The sequence below is a fragment of the Pleurodeles waltl genome, chromosome 1_2 (genome assembly GCF_031143425.1).
Source record: "Pleurodeles waltl isolate 20211129_DDA chromosome 1_2, aPleWal1.hap1.20221129, whole genome shotgun sequence".
In the NCBI taxonomy this organism is placed as follows: Eukaryota; Metazoa; Chordata; class Amphibia; order Caudata; family Salamandridae; genus Pleurodeles; species Pleurodeles waltl.
This window is the reverse complement of record NC_090437.1, coordinates 511,719,168-511,740,200: the sequence shown is the minus strand read 5'-3', so window position 1 is coordinate 511,740,200 and position 21,033 is coordinate 511,719,168. Positions and strand designations below refer to the sequence as shown.

At 41.7% G+C, this 21,033-nt stretch overlaps 1 protein-coding gene across 1 annotated transcript in view; it reads left to right on the top strand.

Moving 5' to 3' along the window:
• The window catches only part of ZGRF1 (zinc finger GRF-type containing 1), a 554,924-nt gene that overhangs the window by 199,893 nt on the left and 333,998 nt on the right, over positions 1-21,033 (top strand). Inside the window, exons 10-11 of the mRNA XM_069241594.1 lie at positions 3,058-3,214; positions 9,594-10,204. Coding sequence (XP_069097695.1) covers positions 3,058-3,214; positions 9,594-10,204 — 768 coding nt within the window. The remainder of the gene's footprint in view (positions 1-3,057; positions 3,215-9,593; positions 10,205-21,033) is intronic.

The following is a 21,033-nucleotide window of genomic DNA, read 5'->3' as shown; positions in this document are numbered from 1 at the left end:
TATTGATGGCTGCACTCTATGCCTTAAAAATCAAACCGCGTTTTCTAAAATTAAGGCTGGGTGAGATGCCTACGCTAGACTTTGTCTAAATGGAAGAATGAGAGACACGGTGCCGTTTGTGCCATCAGGCAGTAGAAACATTAGAGCACGTGGTTTGCATTTGCCCAGCCTTGGCGATTCAAAGGAAAAACATGTTGAAGAACAAATTTAATAACCTAGGGATCAGAACATGCAGACACGCCTTAATTGAAGCGCTTGATCCCAGAAATGAAATAATGAATATAAGGACATTTTTACTTCATTCACTGCACCCTCCAGAATGTAGGGACGGCGTAGAGAATATGTCTCGGCATAATTTTAATCACGTTTTACATGCCCATAAACGGCCCCATGGGTGGTTTGTGGCCTTGAATCACATAATTTTGTGCCTAGCTGTGATTTTAACCATGAACTAGATAGTTCTCATCACCACGGAATCCTAGCTATTACTTAAACCGATTAGTGGATTCTGCACAAGAGGTCAATGGATCGAAGCAACATAGGTTTGAGGGGATGTCATCAATGTGGCATATAATCATCAACTATAATCAACACAGTCAAAAATGTTGAACCTCAATAACCACACCAGTTTATTAAGAAGGATTATAAAATGTATTTCCCTAGATTAACAATGCTAATGTCACGAAAATAACTCTAAAAAATAAATTATAAGAATATAGGATTAATAATGGTTGATAAGAACGTCTAATATATCTAAGCTTAATCAAAACAATCAAACAAATATTCTCCAATACAATAACACTGATTAGCAACACCAACATCTATAATAATGGCAATTTATGCATTAGTACGACATTCAAATGTGTCCATATATATCTTGAGCATTCAGTATTAATACCCTCACTAATCACGAATTAGCATCAACATGTTGGGCTTCATGTAGAAAGAAGTTAGAAACAAAAATTTAGAAAAATCTCTAACTTCGGTTATTGGAAAAAAACATCATTAATATGCAGCAATCAGATTATAAGCTGCAGCTGGTACATATAAAGTAAAATAGTCACATTTAACATTACAATATCATACTTTACCCTAATCGATAACAACATGCAGTCTACTTCAGCAAGGGGACACCATCAGGTATATCTTCAGAAGAATTGGGCCTAACAACAGCTAAACCCACACTGCTAGTACGACTCGAACCATCAGCAGGAACTCTGGAATCTAATGACTTCGATCTCTCTAACTAAAATCTGCCTCATAGAATCTGAATCTCCCTAAACAAATCCTACCCAGATTGTAATCTTCAAAAAGCTTATGATTGGTCAGTCCATGGGGTGGTTACGTTTCAGCCAATAGTAATTTTAATTTATAACCTAAAATACTACATCATCGCATCAACCATGATATGTTCTCAACAGTTAATTTTCCTCTTCCGTCTGGTCTGTAGCTTCATTGTTCCATCTCGTATAAACTTCTCTTCTCGGGAAGAAACTCTCTCACTTGTTGCTTTTTTACTTCCATCCTTGGGAAAGGAACCACGTATTAGTAACGTTCTCAAACAATAGAACATTCAACTTATTCGAAGATTCAGTTAAACATGGCCTTGTAAGACATAATGCAGCAATCCACTAGGGGTAGCTGTGGACACATCTATAAGAGCATTGAATACATTTTTATGTAAGCATTGAATTATGGAAAATAACTACAACATTTAATCAGAATTTTGCTCAGTTAAGAACTGAAAGTGAACTGTGACGACTATTTTTAAAAAGTCACCTGTTCTCACATGTTAATTGAACATATAATTAATATAATAAAATCATTAATAAACATGTTAGAAAATTCACACTCTAACAATAGTCATATGAGGGGCTATGCGTCTATGGCACAGATTAGGTTCCTTTGTTATTTAAATGTGATTTTAACCATTCCTTACATTTGCAGATAGTCATATGAGGGGTTAATTCATCCATTGCACGCACAGATTATGTTTCTATGTCATTTAATCATGATTTTAATCATGTTTTACATTTGTAACTAGTCATATGGGGGTTGGCTGGTGCGTCTTTGTACAAATTATGTTCTTATGTCATTTAAGGTACCGATGTCCTGGTCCATCCAAAGGAGATGGAATGTTTTATGGTTTTTATTAACTAATAAACTAATATCTACTCAGTTTGTATTAACACTGTGTCCATGAACCCTTTACAAGACTGGTAGTTACTCAGAAAACACAAACACCATGCTTGAAGGAATGTGCAGTGGGTTGTGTTGGTCTGCAGTTAAAATGAACTTCCTTACTCAGTGATGGTGCACTGAACTAAGGGCCTGATTTAGAATTTGGCAGATGTAATACTTTGTCAAAATGTGATGGACATTCTGCCTACTGTATTGCTAGTCCCATCTGCTATAATATACTTGTGATCTGGTGGACGGGACATTCAACGCATTTGTGACAGAGCATACCATCCACCAAACTCTAAAACAGACCCGAAGTCCTTAATTGGATTAGGAACCCAAACCCTGCAGGCCTTGACCCAGAATGTAACAGAATATCTTGTCCTACATTTTCCTTAAGAAGAATTCAACTATGTTGCTTTCATCTCTAATACCATATCACTACAGAAGCAATTTTACTTTAAGTCTTTCATTGTGCTCTATCACCACTAGATGCCCGTTCTTTTCGGGTACAGTGATCAATTCTCAAGAATTGGGTAGTCAAACTAGGTTTTTAGGGAAAGTTACCTGCTCCTCCCTTTTTTTTTCTATTGCAGATGGATTAGGATTCATCAGTACTAACGTTCCATCTCTCACTCATTTTGCAGCTTAAGGTTTTCATTAACATGCTACCTTATGTTTTGAGAACATACAGTGGTTGAGACGGGTGCAGTTGGGGGTATCTATTTGTTCATGGGCACATTACAAGGAAAAGAAAAAGCTGCATATGCTTGTTGTATGTGCTTCAAAAGGGGATAAATATCAATTTAATTCTAAAACATTAATTTGCTTCTCATTTGTTGTTTGGACATCATAGGCTCTTTCTCTTCCTTGTAGGAGATATCACCCAGGCAGCATGTTCTTCTTCATAGTCCTGATATGAACTTGTTTTTAAGGACAAATAATAAAGGCATACCTACAGAAGTACATGAGAAACATATTTTTAATCCCAAAGCTCTTTCCATTGATCAAGAAGATTCAGAGTGTTTTTTTGGTAAGAAGCTTTTGTTTTTGTTTGAATATGCTGTGTAAAAATATTTTACAATTTAGAATACAAGATGATGATAGAAAGAACTGTGCAAAACGGTACAGGATTCAAGACTAGTGATGTTGGTAAAGTTTCTCTGTAATGCATCATAACCCTCTAAATCACAAATGCTTTTTTTTCCCTGTTTTATTTGAGATATTCTTCTTGTCAAGTTAAATATACCAATTAGGAGCATGTCTTTGTGTTGCTGTTGTGTGTTTAGATGGTGCCACTTTCCTCCTTGTTCAGTCCATTGATGCTAAGATTTCAACAATACCGCAGCTACTTCTGTCCCTTAGGGGGTATCATCAACAAGCAAAGCAGACATGCTTTCGGTAGTTCCCTAGGCAGGCAACGGTAGTTAGTAACAGCATCACAAACCGGTGCTTAAATTGTGATAACCTCCTCTAGAAAAGACTTTCTACAGAATACATGCCTCTTTAAATGTTTTAATATGACCTTGATAATGCAGACAGGCACAAAGAAACAAGAAATAATCTTCTATATATTTTAAATAATCGTTAGATTTTGATCAAATACGTTCTTTGTGTTGTGTCTTTGTTTGAAATGTCTTTGCCTAAGAAAAAGTGGGTTATTATTTAGAGTGGATGCGAGTCCACGACTAGTAATAAGACCACAAATTTGACAGGGTAAAACAAAGTTTCAATAATTTAAACCTGGACTCAACCTTCCTGGTAAATTTGACACAGAGCAAATAGGCTTCATTTAACTTAAAATGTGTCAAATATTTCACAGTGACAAAACAGTTAAATGCTTAAAGCCCAATATGAATCTCATAACCAATTTCTAAAAATAGAAACAATTAATGAACACATTCACAACAAAATGACAAAAATTCAACAAGGGGAATTGGAAATAATAATTTGTAAAGGTTTAAGACAAAAAGCGCCAAGTATAGGTAAGGTGCCTATCAGTAGTCACTGTTCACAGTTAACAGGGACCTGGGAACAATGTCATCAGCAGAGCAAGGTAGCAGGCTGTATCCTCAGATGTCCACTCCAAACAGAGTAGCCATTGAAGGAGGTCCCACGAAAGCTGTTAGATGTGACGGGAAAAGGTGAGGGAAGGAGAAATTCAAATTTCATAGCCGACGAAGCCTTCGCATTTGGTGGATACTTTTCATGCCTTTGCCCTGTCAAGATTTCTACCTTCAAGTTCAGTCTTTTTTATGGAGCTCAAAATCCTCTACTGTGGCAAACCTGTAACTGTATGCGACAAAGTCCTTTTGAAATCAGTTACCCTGGTCACAAAATCTTGCTGACCCCCCAGGAGCATTCAAAGTCCAAAAATGTTCTTAGAGCCAACTTTTCAAAGTTTCTGGAGCAGCTCCTCTTCATCACTTCTAAAGCACCCAGGACCTCAGAGACAGCACTTTGGGGCAAGACTTATGCCATTAGACGCCACCAACCGGACCTGGGTAGGTCCAGTTGTCACAGGTCTGCTGGATACTTCTAGGAAAGGCCTCTTTCAGTTTTGGCTGACACAGGAGGTCAGCCAAATTACCCTTAGAGTCCACATCTTTGTCCTGGGTAGAAGACGGAGCAGACCCAGTCATTTGGAGCTCCTCGCAAGTCATAAATAGCAGGTTCAGTCCTCTTTTGATCTTCCGCAGATCCAGAAAGTGTTTTGCAATGGGTGCCTCCAGGTGCCAAATTTATGCCTGGCAAAAGGTAGTGGCTGTGGTGACTCTTGGCCCCTCCCTAAACAATGAATAAACATTTGTAGGTCCTGACCTACCTACGTTGCAGTAGACCTTGTTTGCCTTATTTCAACCTAGCACAAAATACTATGGGGGTTATTCTAACTTTGGAGGAGTGTTAATCCGTCCCAAAAGTGACGGTAAAGTGACGGATATACCACCAGCCGTATTACGAGTTCCATAGGATATAATGGACTCGTAATACGGCTGGTGGTAAATCCGTCACTTTTCCGTCACTTTTGGGACTGATTAACACCTCCTCCAAAGTTAGAATAACCCCCTATGTGGCAAGGCATTTTCAAGATGGCAAAGGTTTTCAACTACACAAACTTGGGCTCTCTGGGCTAGTGGTGTGAGTGAGGAGTGTACTATGGTAATCATTGTGTCCTCGCACATCTGATAACATTTGGTTTGAGGTATATACTGTATCCACAACAGACTCCAAGACAGAAGCCTGGTAGGACAAAATCAGGGTCCTGCAGCAAGCAGACAGTTGATACACAAGAATTGTTTTGGAATCCTGTTCTTTCCCTTTCAAATGTGTCTCAAATGTTACAAGTGGATTAACAGACACCGTGCTCTCAAAAGGAGGTCTACAGCCTTGACAGTGCTTCTTATTCTGCTGAATCCATATGAGTCATGTCTACCTGTTCAAATCAGCCTATTGTTTGCTCTTGGGAGGCATTTCACACCTTTTTTTCACACCTATTAAAGACTAATCACTGGCTGGGAGAAGCTGGAGAGCCAACGCAAATTGGCCTCCCGGAACTTCAGGCAGGGAAAAGGTAATTTTCTAAAAGTTACCTTTTCTTAATATTTATTATAAATCTGACTTCCCATTGAATTGAGTTTTCATAACTAATAGAAATAGTTGGTTAATTATTTTGTCTAGTTGGTACCATTCCAGAGATACAGTTGTAGCATTTATTATCACTTCCCAGTGTTTCTCTATGGGTCAGCCAGCCCGCCTACAGTGAAAATAGCTTTCGAGTGCTATTCACTGTAAGGACGTAGTTGTATAACATTTCTATATGGCCTCCTTTAAAATGTCATGAACCCCCTTCCCCCCCCATGCGGCCTACAGAGACTATATATGGGTGACTTAAGAATATTTCAAAGGGAGGTTTTGACCTGTCAAATGGAAAGTCGAATTGCAGTTTTTACACAGCTACAACATGGCTACAGTGTTTGTCCTGAAACCATGTTTTCCTTGTTACACTAGTGGATGGCATAATAAGTATTGCAGTTTTTACTAGTGAAATTTATTTTCCAGTTCCTGGGTACATTTTGTACCACATACTAGGAACTTATTGGCAAGTTAAATATACTAATTAGGAGTATGCCAATTTGGCAATGTTTAAAGTGGAACACAGGCTCTTCAGGACTGGTTAGCAGGGGTGATGTGCATAGAGTTCCTTGGCCGGCAAAACAGATAAGGCAAAGACCTGAGGGACATCACATGAATGGCCATCATTTCCTACATAGAGGCTGATTGCAGCAAAATGCAATATGCTGTGCTGTGGGCAGCCTCTGTTGTTCATTAGGTGTATGGCCTCTTACTGTTTACAAGACAAAGTGTATGCTGCATTTTAACAGACACCACTGTTGAAAATGTGTTGGAATTATGCGTTTCACACAGTAAGAAGACTGCTGGCTACTAAAATAGGCTATTGCCTTCCGATCACTTCAGCTTAAAATAGTATGCAGGCAGTGGTAACTTGTGCTGGCAGTTGTGAGTATTTTTTTCATCATAAGACCATGACCCAGGTCAAGCGAGAGAAAGGCAGAAAAGGGAAAGGAGGGGCGAGTAACATAAGAAAACAGTGATAAAGGTGGAATACGGGGTAAAAGAGCCTACAAGAATGAGATAAAAAGAAATTATGTGCAGGATGGTGGAAGAAAGAGGCATGATGTGAAATCAAGGTTAGGCAGTTTTGGATTAGGTGACCCCCCTAAGAAAAACGTTGGGCTCCTGTATGTAATTTTTCTTTTTGTTTCTTTATTTTTCCCCAAATTAAAGACTGATTCAATGCCTTGAGGTATGATTCAATGTTTCATCTTAGAAGAATTGAGATGTAGAAGTCATCTCTCTTGCACTCCTGATCACCAGATGAATGTGTTTCAGTGGGGCAGTGGCAGAAAATGTAAATGTCAGGAAGTTAATAGAAAAACACATTGTAAATTTGGTAAACATCCACACAGACGCTACTTGCAATTATTTGTCCTCATCTATTTGCACTCCCAATTTGTGCCCGAATGATTTAAGCCTAGAGTGATGTAAAGTGCAACAACAATCCAAATGTATGGATGTTGTAGAAAGAATGAAAGCCTTTCCAATGAAAATTATTTTTAATGAAAATTAAATCAAAAGATATTTTTAATCTACGTGTGTGGGATATACACAGTACAGGAATTAGGCATGAGAATAATTGAGAAAAACTAATGACTGCTAGAAATGTGTGTGACTATCATATATTCCTTAATGTAAGTTCTGAAGCTGTGGATTTTGTATATGAGGAGGGCAATCATGTCTTCAAAGAGTAAATCTAGATCACCTGTCCAAAAATGTACGACTTTCCTTCTGAATGTGGCTTCATTTGTTTGCAGAGCATTGCCCTCTGGTACTTTAATTGAAGTGGTTCAGCTAAATGGAATGAAAGTCACCACTAAGAATTTATTTGCTTGTTAAAGAAGTGTAAGGTGTATGAAATGTTGAATGAATTTGTGTGTCATTTTAATTAGGTTTTGTATAATAATAAAAATTAAATAGAGTTAATTAGTCAGTCAATTTTTCTGGCTTGTTAAAGGAGAGACCAGGCCTGGAAACAAGTTGACTTGGTAATGACAACTTATGTAGAGAGCTTATTAGTCATCATTATGAATAGCTCAGTGTTGGATGCAATATTTATTGCACTTGATAATGATACTGGGGGGTGGTGGCATTTCATGTATTTATAAGATGCAATAAATTACATGTTTTTCTCTAAAATAACCCTGTACAGCGCTCTGCTGCCTTTTGGCTAGGTTTACGCAATAGAAAGACCACATTCATACAATAACCCTGTTGCTGAATATAGGCATCATAACTGGCCATATCCAGCCTTTTGGTACTTCCTCTTCTCTAGTGACTAGTCACAAAGGATTGTTAGAAGCTTTTCTAATAACTCAAGGAGTTTGGGTTTCTGGTGTAGATAGTTCTTTTTGACAATAAGAGACTAGACCAGTTAGATGATTCTAGTAGCAAATTTGCTGAAATAGCAAATGTTTATGAATCACAAAGTAATGAGTCACTAAGCTCATTAGGAAATGTTAGTGTTTCACTGATGTGCTACTTATATCTCAGTAGATATATTCCAAAGGAAATAGGTTTGTAATTCTTCTCTCTGTTTTTAAAATGTGCAGCATTTATGTTGTATAAGGGGCTCTGTCTCTCACACTCACTCTCACTCCTCAGGATGGTAGTACCATGTGAATTACACACAGTATTAATTGTAGCTCAGGAAGTGATTGGTGGTCAGTGGAAGGGGCACAATATATAGGCACATATTTTTTTCCTCTTTTTACGTATAATTAATATGCATTGTAAAGACATCTATGTGTTAAAGGCTGCGTGGAAAAGGCATGCACGGTAAAGGCATGTGTTGTAATGTCATACATTCTTATATGAGCTTTTTTGAGTAGGGTAATTGTAAAGTTGAGTATTCCAGGTCTTAGAAAGCTGTTGAGAAAGAAGGGTTATGTTAAATGCTGTGGTTAATATAAATAAGAGTGAACATGCCTGTCTTGTTATAATTTTTGGGTTTGCTTTTTCTGTGGAAATCTTTCTGCACACCAGCGATAGGATGGACATAGATGTACATTTTTCCAAAATTTGAATTCGGCTATGTTAAGGCTTCCTCTTCATATTACCCTGCATTCCACACTTTAAAGGCTTTGGAACGTGGGAGGGAGGCAATAATGAACCTAACCAACCCCAATATTTAATAACCTATCATTTTTTTAACACATTAGAGAGGCACATTTTATCAAAATTTGAGTTTGTAATGGTAGACCTCTTCATTTTTAGGTCAAGCCTACTACACTGCCCATGCACTGTCTGTTGTGAGGTGTGTTGTGGCTTACCAAGAACAGAGAAGCTTCATGCACGCCCATTATTTACCATTGGTTGGCTTTCCTTGTCACTCTAATTTGCCTGCTTTTTATTCATGTCCCAGCTTGTCAATCATGTGTTTGTCCTTTTCATGGAGCACAGCCTCTTTACAGTCTACAGGTCTCAGTAGAGGACAGCCTCCCTCTTTTACTCACCAGTGTGCTTCTCTGCCCAATCGAGCCTTCCCACCCAGTTGCTTTTGCATCCCCTCCCAGGTAAAAAGGTATGGGAAACTACTATACCATCATTGTTTTCATTCGTAAATATATTATTTTGGTAAACATTAGCTACTTTATGAGCAGTGATGTGGTGACCACCAGAGTTGAAGACTGGTAGATTTACTAATGACTATTCTTTAAGTGTTTTGTTTACGTTCTTTAGTAGGGAGCCTAAAAGGTATATTATGTTTCAACTAGCAATGATGTTTGGTGTTTATATAAAACATATTAAGACAGCCTTTGAACTTTATATTTCAGAACCCGAGACATTTGAGAAATTGGAGGATGTCGGCGGCAGCATTATTTCAAGACTGGCCCCTAGGTTTCGATTGCGAGTGCCACTCGTCACTGTACCAGCTGCTGATGGACAGATTGGCATAACCTCTCACCCTGAGGTTGATTGTTTAGATGAACCATACCACAGTCTTTGTGCACTAGAATCTGGCTTGCATGGCCAGCCACTACGCCATTCCGTGAGCCGTGCAGTTGGTGATGCGTTTGTAGAAAAACCCAAAGGCGAAAACCTGTTGGAACAAGGTGCGGCTGCAGCACCCAGGCCAAGCAAGTGGGTGAAGTATCAGAGCACTGCACCGCCTTGTGGCTCCTCAGTGCAAGAGAGAGACAAAGTGCGAGACACTGGTAACATCTCTCCAAATTGCGCCCTTGGGGCGGTTAGTACAGGCCGCAGAAGCACCTCAGAGTCTGAACACTTTAAGATAATAAAGGACAGGCTCGGGAAGCAGCACGGAGTCCATTGTATTTCAAAAGCAGGGATACTTTCTCTTAATTCAAAACGGCATGACGCAGTCAAACAAATGCAACCTGTGCCTGGGAGGATGGTCCAGAGCAGTGAACCCGGAGCGCGCCAGGTGTGTAACTGTTCAACCAAACGGAGTGTTCCCGCATTTCGACAGAGGTACAGTCATGCATGCCTGGAGGGAGAACGTGAGGACGCTGCATTTAGTGAATGGGGTAATATCATAGACAACACTTTAAATCAGTGGTTCCCAACCTTTTGACTTCTGTGGACCCCCACTTTATCATTACTGGATCCCAGGGACCCCCACTGAATCATTATTGGAATCCGGAGACCGCCCCCATACTGAGTCAGTACTGAAAGCTGGGGACTTAATCTGTTAATATTATTTGATTTTCTAGGCAGTCGCGGACCCCCTGAGGAGGCTTCGCGGACCCCCAGGCGTCCCCGGACCACAGGTTGGGAACCACTGCTTTAGATAGACCCTCCTGAACTCCGGCAGCCACCGGAATCGACTAATGCATTTTATGAAGCGCTGCTGCTTTTACTGACTTACAAAAGTAGGCGTGCTTAATCATATGCCAGTCAGCTGATCCGTAAATACAGTTTTTTTTTTATAGCGTCACTGCAACGTCATTATCCATTAATTATATGTATTCATAGTGACATCATGGATTAATTTGGTGCAGCCACTGTGGTGACTAAATGCAGAGAGTTGAAGGAAGACTGTGTAGGACGCCATTTATACAGGTTTGTGTTGTAATTACTGGTAGCGTAAACAGAATTGTGTATGGTCAGATTTCTCGGAAATCAATAATAGACAGTGCAGCACTTTCTTAGCACGAAATTGCACTGTATAATGTATTTTTCTTTGACAGTAATATTTTGCACAATACATTAAAACATTGCCTTCAGGATTCACCGCAGAGGAATTGAAATACTGCTGACAAACATCTGTTTTCACCTCTACAATTTCAAATATTCCAGGCACAGACTATTTGCGTAATGCGACCCCATATGCACCTTTAACAAGTGAGCAGGCATTAATAAGATGGCAACAAAGTATATCATCTTTAGTGAAAAAAATGATATTTAACCAAATATATATCAATCAATCAGTGCTTGTAAAGTGCAACTACTCACCCGGCAGGGTCTCAAAGCACAGAGGGAGGAGTAGCGTATACCGGTGAGGTGGTTATTAGAAAAGCCATGTCTTCAGTTACTTTGTGAAGCTGAGGAGGGAGGTGGTTTGTCTGATGTGGAGGGGAACGGTGTTCCTGGCGGTGGCTGCGAGGTAGGAAAAGGAGCATCCTCCTGTTGTGGTTTCCCTTTTGCGAGGTACTTCTGCGAGAGAGCTGGCTGAACGTAGGGCACTGTGGGGTACGTGGAGGTTGAGTCATTGGTTCAGGTATGCTGGTCTGGTGTTGTGTAGGGCTTTGTGTGCGTGGGTGAGGATCTTTAATGTGATTCTTTTTTCTATGGGAAGCCAGTACAGTGTACGCAGGTGTTGCGAGATGTGGCAGTGTCGAGGTAGGTCGAGGATCAGTCTGGCGGTGGCATTCTGGATGTTTCGTAGCTTGTGAGTGAGTTTCTTTTGATTCTGGCATAGAGTATTCTGGCGTAGAGTGCGTTGCCGTAGTCCAGTATGCTAGTGATCAGGGCGTGTGTGATGGTCTATCTATGTTCGAGGGGGATCCACTTTAAGGACTTGCGTAGGAGGGGAAGGGTGCGGAAGCAGTTGGAGGTGACTGAGTTGATTTGCTGGTTCATGCCGAGGTTGGAGTCCAGGATGATTCCGAGGTTGCAGGCTTGGCTGGTGGGGGTGGGCGGGTTTCCGAGGGTGGGTGGCCACCAGGAGTCGTTCCACATGTTGGGTTGAGGGCCCATGATGAGTACTTCTGTCTTGATAGTGTTGAGTTGAAGGAAGCTGTTTCTCATCCAGTTAGCGTCTCTTTCCATGCCTTCGTGGAAGTTGTGTCTGGCTTTGTAGGGTTCGTTGGAGAGGGAGATGATGAGTTGGGTGTCGTCGGCATAGGACAGGATGTTGATTCCGTAGCTTCTGACAAGGGTGGCTAGCGGGACCATGTAGACGTTAAACAACGTGGGGCTGAGGGAGGATCCTTGGGGCTCTCCGCAGGTGGTGGGTGTGGGGTCTGCGAGGAAAGGGGCTAGTCTTACTCGTTGAGTTCTTCCAGTGAGAAAGATTGGATCCAGTTGAGGGCCTTGTCTCTGATGCCAGCTTTGTGGACTCTTCTTATCAGGGTGTGATGGGAGACTATGTCGAAGGCCACCGAGAGGTCTAGTAGGATGAGTGCCGCCGTATCTCCCTTATCCAGCAGGGAGCGGATGTCGTCTGTTGTGCCTAGGAGGGCTGTTTCGGTGCTATGGTTTTTCCTGAATCCGGATTGGGAGATGTCGTGGTCTTCTATAAATGTGGCGAGTTGCTGTTGACTGCTTTTTCTATGACCTTCGGAGGAAATGGGAGTAGGGAGATGGGTCTAAGGTTTTTGAGGTCGGTGGGGCCTGCCGAGGGTTTCTCGAGGCAAGGGTTAATCTCTGCATGTTTCCAGTCGTCTGGGAAGGTGGCGGCAGCAAGTGAGCAGTTGATGGTGAGGCAGAGCTTGGAGGCTATGGTATCTGCAGCTCTGTTGAAAATGTGGAGGGGACATGCGTCTGTGGGGGCCCCGGAGTGTATGGATCTCAGCGTATCTTCCGTGGTAAGGGGTCCAGGTGGTGATTGTTGATTTGTTGGTGTTGGGTTTTGGTAGAGGGTGTTCTGTGCGTAGGTTGTTATTGCTGAATCTGTCGTAGATGGTCTTGATTTTGTGATGGAAGCAGGTGTTGAGTTTGTTACAGAGGTCCTTGAGGGTGGGATGTCTGTTGTTTCACTGTTGGGTTGGGCGAACTCCTTGATGATACTGAAGAGTTCCTTGCTGTTGTGTGCGTGTGAGGAGATTCTGTCTTGTATAGCTTTCTTTCTGGTGTTTCTGATGAGTTGGTTGTGTGCAGTGGTGGCGGCTCTGAAGTTGCTATGGGCTTCTGTGGATTTGGTGTGTCTCCAGATTTTTTCGAGGTGGCGACAAGTACGTCTAGATTCTCAGAGTTCGGAGGTGAACCAGCTGGATTTCTTTGCGTGGGTGCTGTTGTGCTTTTTGAGGGGGGCTATGGTGTTTGCGCAGTCAGCGAACCATTTGTGTAAGGTACGTACTGCGGTGTTTGAGTCGTCATTGTGTATCATGGTGGGGCGGCGATGGCGGCAGTGAGCTGATCGTCAGTTATTCTTGTCCTGTTTCTGTGTGATAGTTGGTGTTGGGGTCTGGTGACGGTGGGTGTGTTGAAGGTGAAATGGATGTGTGTTGGCTCCATCACGATCTGTCGGAGTCCTATGTTGTGGAGGTTGTCTAGGAGGGATGCAGTGTTGGGGTCTTGTAGATTTTCGAGGTGGAAGGCAAGGTCTCCCAGTAGGGTGTAGTTGGTGATTGTGATGGCTTGTGCGTCAATGCAGTCCGTGATGGAGTCGGCGAAGGATGTACGTGGTCCATGAGGGCGGTAGATGAGGGTTCCCCTGATGGTGGCTGTCGGGCTGGTGTGTAGCTTGAAGTGGAGGTGTTCCATCAGGTTTCTGGATTCTTCGGAGTGTGTGTTGAGGCGGAGGTTGGACTTGTGGACGATGGTGATTTCTCCCCAGGGCCGCTGGGGTGGTCTTTCCAGGTGATCTTGTATCCTTAGGGGATGGCGATGCCGATGTCCGGGCCTTAGGTGGTGTTGGTCCAGGTCTCGGTTAGGAACGCGACGTCCGGGGTGGTGCTGTCAAGGAGGTCCCAGATTTCGGTAGCGTGTTTATGGAGGGAGTGGTCATTAGTCCTTGTGTTGTAATTTATTATTGATGCTCTGCTGCTTACCAGCCCGAGTGCTACTTGTGAATTAGACTTGCTGTCTTGGTTATAGAGCACACTGTACCTGGTCTTCTTGCTTCTTCTAATAACACATTATTTTCTTCTGTATTGTTCCACCTCTTGGCTTGAAGTCCGTGCCTAAGCTCTGATTTGTATCATGTGCAGCAGTTAGGAGAAACCTCTGTGTGCCCTAAGAAGCATGACAAATTAGCAACCGTTGGTAAAATATCCGACTGAGTACTGTCTACAGAAGTCACTGGGGACAGAGTTCACGCTGGAATATTGACCTCCACCTCAGAATGATTTATATTCTGAAGGATATTAGGTGAGTTTACAAAGGGGGCAGAGGCTGTAAAGCCTAATTTGCTTTCTTCAAAGGGTTGGGGGTACCTGGCAGGAGGCAGAGATTGTTTTAACTCTTTCAGCCCACAGACTTCAGAGAAGGCTCTTAAAACTTTAGAATTTCATCCAGCAAAGACCTTGAGCATGGTCTGGTACAGGTCCATTTGGAACTAGGCAACTAGGAATCCACGTAAAAGTGATACTTCAGCTTTTAGTGTACCTATAGCCATTCCAAACATCAACTCATTGACCCTGGGAGTCCACTTTTTGACCTGGTGCAAGAGGGAGCTAGTCCATTCCTTCAGACCTCTTTTCAGGTTACAGTAACCATAGTCCAGTCCCCTTTTGATCTTCTGCTGGTCCAGAAATTGTTCTGAGAAGAGCTCCTTGGGGTGCCACATTTGTGATTTGCTCTAGCCAGTGGTTGGTGGTGACCACTTGGCCCATCCCTAACGAATGGGGTTAAAGTTCCAGAGGTAAGTAATCTTATTCACTTTTTCAGGAGTTTGTTTCCCCTACTGCAGACAGTCTCACAGAATACTTTACGTATAAAAATCAAGATGGAGGAACTCCTCCTCCCTTGTGGAGAGCCGTTGTGGGGCCAGGGAAATGAGTAGTCCCCTTCCCTATGTCTACTTTACACTGTTTCTGGGGGTATCTTTCCTCCCACTGGGTACAGAGCCAGCCTTACTAGTGTGAGCCTGGGGAATAAATGTTTTCCCTTTCTTTGGTTTCCCTGTACGCTAAACTATGAATGGGCAGCCTTTACCTCTGTCTTTTTCAAATGCCTGGGCCCACACAAACTGTCCTTCCTAAGCTGATAGGGATCACTTGCTGACACTCAGCCCATCCTGTCACCAGGACCTAGCCAGTGTCCTACTCTGGGAGCAGTTTTCACACACCATATGCACGTATAAAAAAAACTAAATGCGTCCCTGTAAGCACTACTTCAGGTATTTCAAGGAGTCTACACTCTCAATCAGTATTAATCAATAATATTGTAGCTTAATTCCATCTGTCTTAATAACAAAAAGGTTCTATTTTATTAGTGTCTTGTGTCCACAAAGTGACCAACATCCAGGTGTGTAACCACTTCTTCCATTAATTTCCATCATTAATAAAAGGCATTAAGGTCCCGTGTTCCCCAATGCATTTCAGGCATGGGAGACCTTTTGTTAGGGGGAAAGTGCAGTAAAATCAGATCAGAAGAAAACAATAACAATTAAATATCTTGTATGTGGTACATTTCAATACTAATTTCCAATCATAAATTTAGATGAACACTTAACAAATTAAATAATCAAAATCCTTGTTTTGTATCAAAAGAAGGAGGTTATTTCTTGAATAGCAGCATTATTTCTAATTATCAATTGAAACCATCTCTGACGCAAATCAATATCTACTTAAATCAAATGTTATCCTACACCCTAAAGTATTTGTCCATGAAGGTCGCCTAATGTCCAAACAGCCATATGAATAGAAGCCCATTTTTGTATAGGTACCTGCGTAACAATCAATTATGAAGCATTCTAAAAACAATTACTAATTAAACATTGAGTTAGCACCCCAGTCTGTTTTTAACAAGTACCAGACTAACGGAGAGATACAAACCCATAAAGAAAAACATAGTGATATGAGAACGGCCTCTTCACTAATGGCTAAAGCAATATCAACCCATGTGGTTAATCCTCCCTTTATTAGGACAGTCAAACCAACCACAGTGGTTCCCCTAATTTCACTTACCCCAACAAGTAGGCCTCAAGTTATCTCCCCAGACTCTGGTGTTCAAGCGCAAACTCCCTGCTAGACAGGGCTACTTATGAGCTTTCCTGTTTGAAGATAGAAACAGGACTTGCCTCATGTGTCTGATGTATCAATGTCGGCCATATTGGAATGGAGTGCCTAGGGAAGAAATATGTTTCTCAGCATTAGAATGCCCTCTGTACTCACCCAACAAGTAGGCTTCAAGTTATCTCCTCAAACTCCTGTGTCCAAATACAAACTCCCTGCTAGGAGGTCTTGCTACTTATGAGCTCCCTGTTTGGAGACAGAAACAAGACTTGTCTCATGTGTCTGATGTATCAAAATATGTTGGCCATATTGGAATGGAATGTCTAGGGAAGAAATACATTTCTCAGCATTAGAGTGTCCTCTGTAATCGCATCACCCATGAGCGGAGGGTAATACCCACGAGCTCACTAACGAGTGAAATTTTGATTAACTATTTATATTGTTGTACATTGATGAATGTGCAGGTTTTCTTCTAATTGTGAGCAGTTTTCACACCTCATTAAAGTAAAGCATTGGCTGGGCAGCTGCTGTCTGGCTAATACAAATTAACGTCCTGAAGGTTCAGGCAGGGAAAAGGTAACTTTCTAAAGGTTTCTTGTCCTAAATATATTGTCACAATCTAAGTCCACCAATAAATTGGAGTTTTAATAAATCTAAAAAGTAGACTTTAAGTGAGCATACTAGCCATGTCCTGTTTGTACTTTGATATTTAGTATGTATGTATGTGAAATTTATAAAGCACATTCTGGCTCAGAAAGCATCAAAGCGCTGACAGAAGGTGAGAGACTCAAAGACCAACAAAAAAAAAGGCGACAGGAAAGGATAGCGAAGCCAATGACTAGCATGGGAAGAGCCAGGTTTTGATCACTTTCCTGAAACTTAAATAACTAGGTTCTTTCCTAATATACAAGGGAAGCAAGTTCCAACATTTTGCCGCGGCCGCGGTAAAGGCTTTATCACCCCATTTGACTTTGTTGGTACGAGGAACCTGAACTCTGTAGGCCTCGGATGAACTGAGATGTCTCTTGGGTCTATACCAACAGAGCTTGGTAGTCAGGTATTGAGGACCAATGCCATGAACAGCTTTGTGAGTCAAACAGAGCGTTTTAAAAGTGATGCACTGAGCCACCGGAAGACAGTGTAGTTGTTTAAGGCTGTCTCTGACTGAGGCCAAGCGGGGAAGATTGAGGACAGCTCTAGTAGCCAGATTCGGGATCAGTTGTAGCTTATTCAGCGAGGCTTTGTCCAGATTAAGTAAAAGGGCATTACAATAGTCCATTTTGGACATAACCAAAGCTAAGGTAGCTGAGATTTTCCATTCTTGTTGAAGATAGGGAAAGACTTTCCTTAACATTTTTATAAACCATAGGCACGTTTTTACAGTGAGATTCACCTGACTTTTGAAAGATAGGTGATCGTCAAAGATGATTCCTAAATTCTTACTAACGGTAGTCGGGATAGGGAGAGTACCACAGTCTGTCGGCCACCATCGTGAATTCTATCGCTCGTTGCCCGGCCCGAAACAAAGAATTTCAGTTTTGGCAACGCTCAGTTTAAGCCAGTTAGTCTTCATCCAGTTACTAACTGCTTGCATACAGTTGTTGAAACGATCCGCCACTTCCTCCCAGTTCTTATTAACTGGGATAATCAACTGTGTGTCATCCGCATAGAAGGTGGGAATGAATCCAAATGACCGAATCAAATTGGCCAACGGGGCGACATACACGTTAAACAAAGTGGGGCTCAGTGAGGACCGCTGAGGAGTCCCACAAGGTAATAGATAAGCCGTGGATCTAAAATTGCCACAGCTAACAGTGGTCCATCTGTTAGTCAAAAAGGAATCCAAAAGTTTAGGAGCCCGCTCTCTAATGCCTACTTGATGAAGGCGGACCAACAGAATTTGCGGTGAGGTGGTATCAAATGCCGCAGATAGATCTAATAGAACTAGGATCCAGCTAAAGCTCTGCAAGTGAAAGATAGCTTTTGGGGCTAGTCACTGTAGGATGATGGCAATTTTAATTTCACACGTTTTACTTTTCAATAAGGTGAACTTAGGGGGCAACTTATTAATATTTTAAAGCGGGGTTTCCCGCCTGTCAAAAAGGGTTACATTGACACGTTTGATAGCAGATTTTTAGGCTCTTGCAGTCAGGCTATTCATGGAAGATCTGAATCAATGTTTTGCAGGCTATCCATATAGTTGGCACAATAGGTGCTTCAGTCCACATGTGGCATTTAACTTCCAGGTCCTCAGTGTCTTTTCTGCTCCATCTATCAGGCACTTGTTGGCAAGGTAAATATATCACTTGGGGGTAATCCAGCTAAACCTTGTTTAAAGAGGGCCAACAAACACTTTACACCTGTTTATCGGGGGTAAAGTGCACAGAGTTATAAGTCCAGTAAAACAGATATGACAAAGAAATTTGGGAACAATCACACCAAAAACGGCAATTCCCTACACTCAGCATCTTTCATAATAAATGAAGAAACAGTCCCATGATGTTACCTGTAGCACAAATTATCCCACCTGCCACCCTCTCCCTAGGACCATCTAGGAGGAGAAACTGACTTTAGAAATTGTCAGTTATCTGCATCTGATTGTCCCCTTGCTTTTCTTCTGCAGATTGCAGAATGGTGGGCAAAGTAAATTGACACACCGCTACCAACAGTGCTGCTTTTCACTTTAGTTTCGTAGGTCACATGACGGTTCCTCAAGGCAATGCAAAGAATCAGTGGTGGTGACGTGTATTATTCTGCTGCTCTCAGTCGCCTGGGAATGGTAGAACAAAAGCGTGGCAACAATTGTATTTGGATTACACCCACCCCGGCCACAATGACTCCTTCAGAGACTTCCTTCCAAGTTTTATGGAACCAGTCTTTCCAAGAGGAAGTGAGGTTTCAAGGCACCAGAAAATAGGATTCATGGCTAAAGGGATGCCTGACAAGAACAGAATATTAGTGTAACCTTCTTCCCTCATTCCAGCCGATAGTAAATTTGGTTTGGGGGACATGAGAATCAGAGGGGCTTGCTGTGCCCTGGTGGCAGAGACTTGTGTCTTAACTATCTTCAGTTGACCGATTGGTGATGTGAGTGACAATAAGTTCATAGGGCTTAGGTCTCTGAATGTGCTGTTTTCCTATATACCGGGCAAGCTATATTTTGCCAAACTATCCCAAAATAGGTATGGTGTGGCAAGCACCTAACATTAGTGACTGCTGCTACAGCTGCACCCGTGTGACAAGCTGGCACAAGTGTGACTTGTAAGAATTCTTCCACAAATCAGCTTGGCTCTCTCTATGTGCCAGCTCCTATCTATAGGGTAGGCCAACACCCACCAGAACACCCACATAGGTCTTTATCAGCATATTGTACAGCACCTGCACTCCGACTTCAGATCTGGAGTGTCACTCTCTCACACTACTGCAGTCCGAGCCTGTTGGCAAATCTGTGGCCTTCTGTGCTGTTTGCTTTGTGGTATTTTGCCTCATCTGGTGGATTAGCTGTGGAACCAAATGGGTAAAATTCAACCCAGAAAATAAATAAGCTGGCTTGATGGGTCTTTAAAAGGGAGGAGGCACTAGTTCCATGTAAGCTAAGCAGTAAGCAGTAAATGGTCTGTTCAGGCTGTGACTAGATAGAATCCAGGTTGCAATGACATTGCTAACGAGATGAGGGTATGAAGAGTTGAGATAGGGTTTTACCCTTGTGTACCTCACAAAGGTTTTATACAATCTTAAGCTAAACAGTTTTGAAAGACTTGATATGCTAAGCCACTCTCCTGTAAAGTGTAGTTTTAGCAACCACAAAGATGGCTGTCACAATTAAAGTCGTAGTCCTCTATGAGGGAAGGATGTATTTGTATAATAATAAATGCTAGGCACAACTTGAACAGATCTTTAGAGAAAGCCGGTTCTGGTCCTAGCTCAAGCTAGAGCCAGTCCTAATTCATTGAGACCATGGGAACCACAAACATAATATTAAGCAGAATACTTTTAGTGTCAGTCAATGAATCCTCATATTTTTTAGTACTGGCCTTTGAGACAGATTTAGCTGTTTCGCCAAACTATTGTTTTTTCAAATAATCCATAAATAATAGATAAATAAAGGTGCTTTGGGCAGCAGGTTTATGTGTTGGCCCGTTAGACTGCGATTCACGTTTTGCTTCTGCGTGCCAGCGCATATACCCCTGGGCGGTGGCTGAACCCACTTTCCCTTTGATTACAAACCTGGTTCAAAGTGTGCTTACTTTATTATTATTTTTTAATGTTGACTTTAAATACGTTCTACTGCACTTCGGATACCCAGTTAGATGATTAGTTATTTTCTATCTCGTTTTTCATGTTGGTGAGAGAAAGAGTTTAAGTGACACTGTAACAATGTAGCTGCCTGCGATAAAGTAACATTGTAGCTGCCTGAAATGTGAGTGCTTAGTAAGGTGTTGATTTATTATTTTCCCCTTCACAAATAGTAGTAAAATGCAAATCACAACTAAATGGCTTATTATTATTTAAAAACGTTGATAGTAAAACTGATAGTAAATGTTTTTAAATGCACCGTTTTTATTACAGTGATTAGGTGGTCACAAATAGGTGGCAGCATGTTTTCTTTTTTTTTTGCTTACTTTTTATTATGTGCCACAAGTGTGCAATAAAAAATTGCGCCAGCTTGCCAAGGCCAGATCTTTTTGGCTTTGCCACTCATTGCTCTGTGTAGTTTGTATTTCATGCCTCCGCCATAGAATTTAAGGGATCGTAGAATTTAGTATTTGGTTTTGCTCATATCTTAAAACAGATGTGCTATCCAGATCGTAGTCAGTCCAGACTAATTTGCAGGGGGTTTGAGCCGATTAATCATATGGGTAGAACATCCGCAGCCGAAGTTAGACACTTAATCCCTCGTGTGATTGCGTTG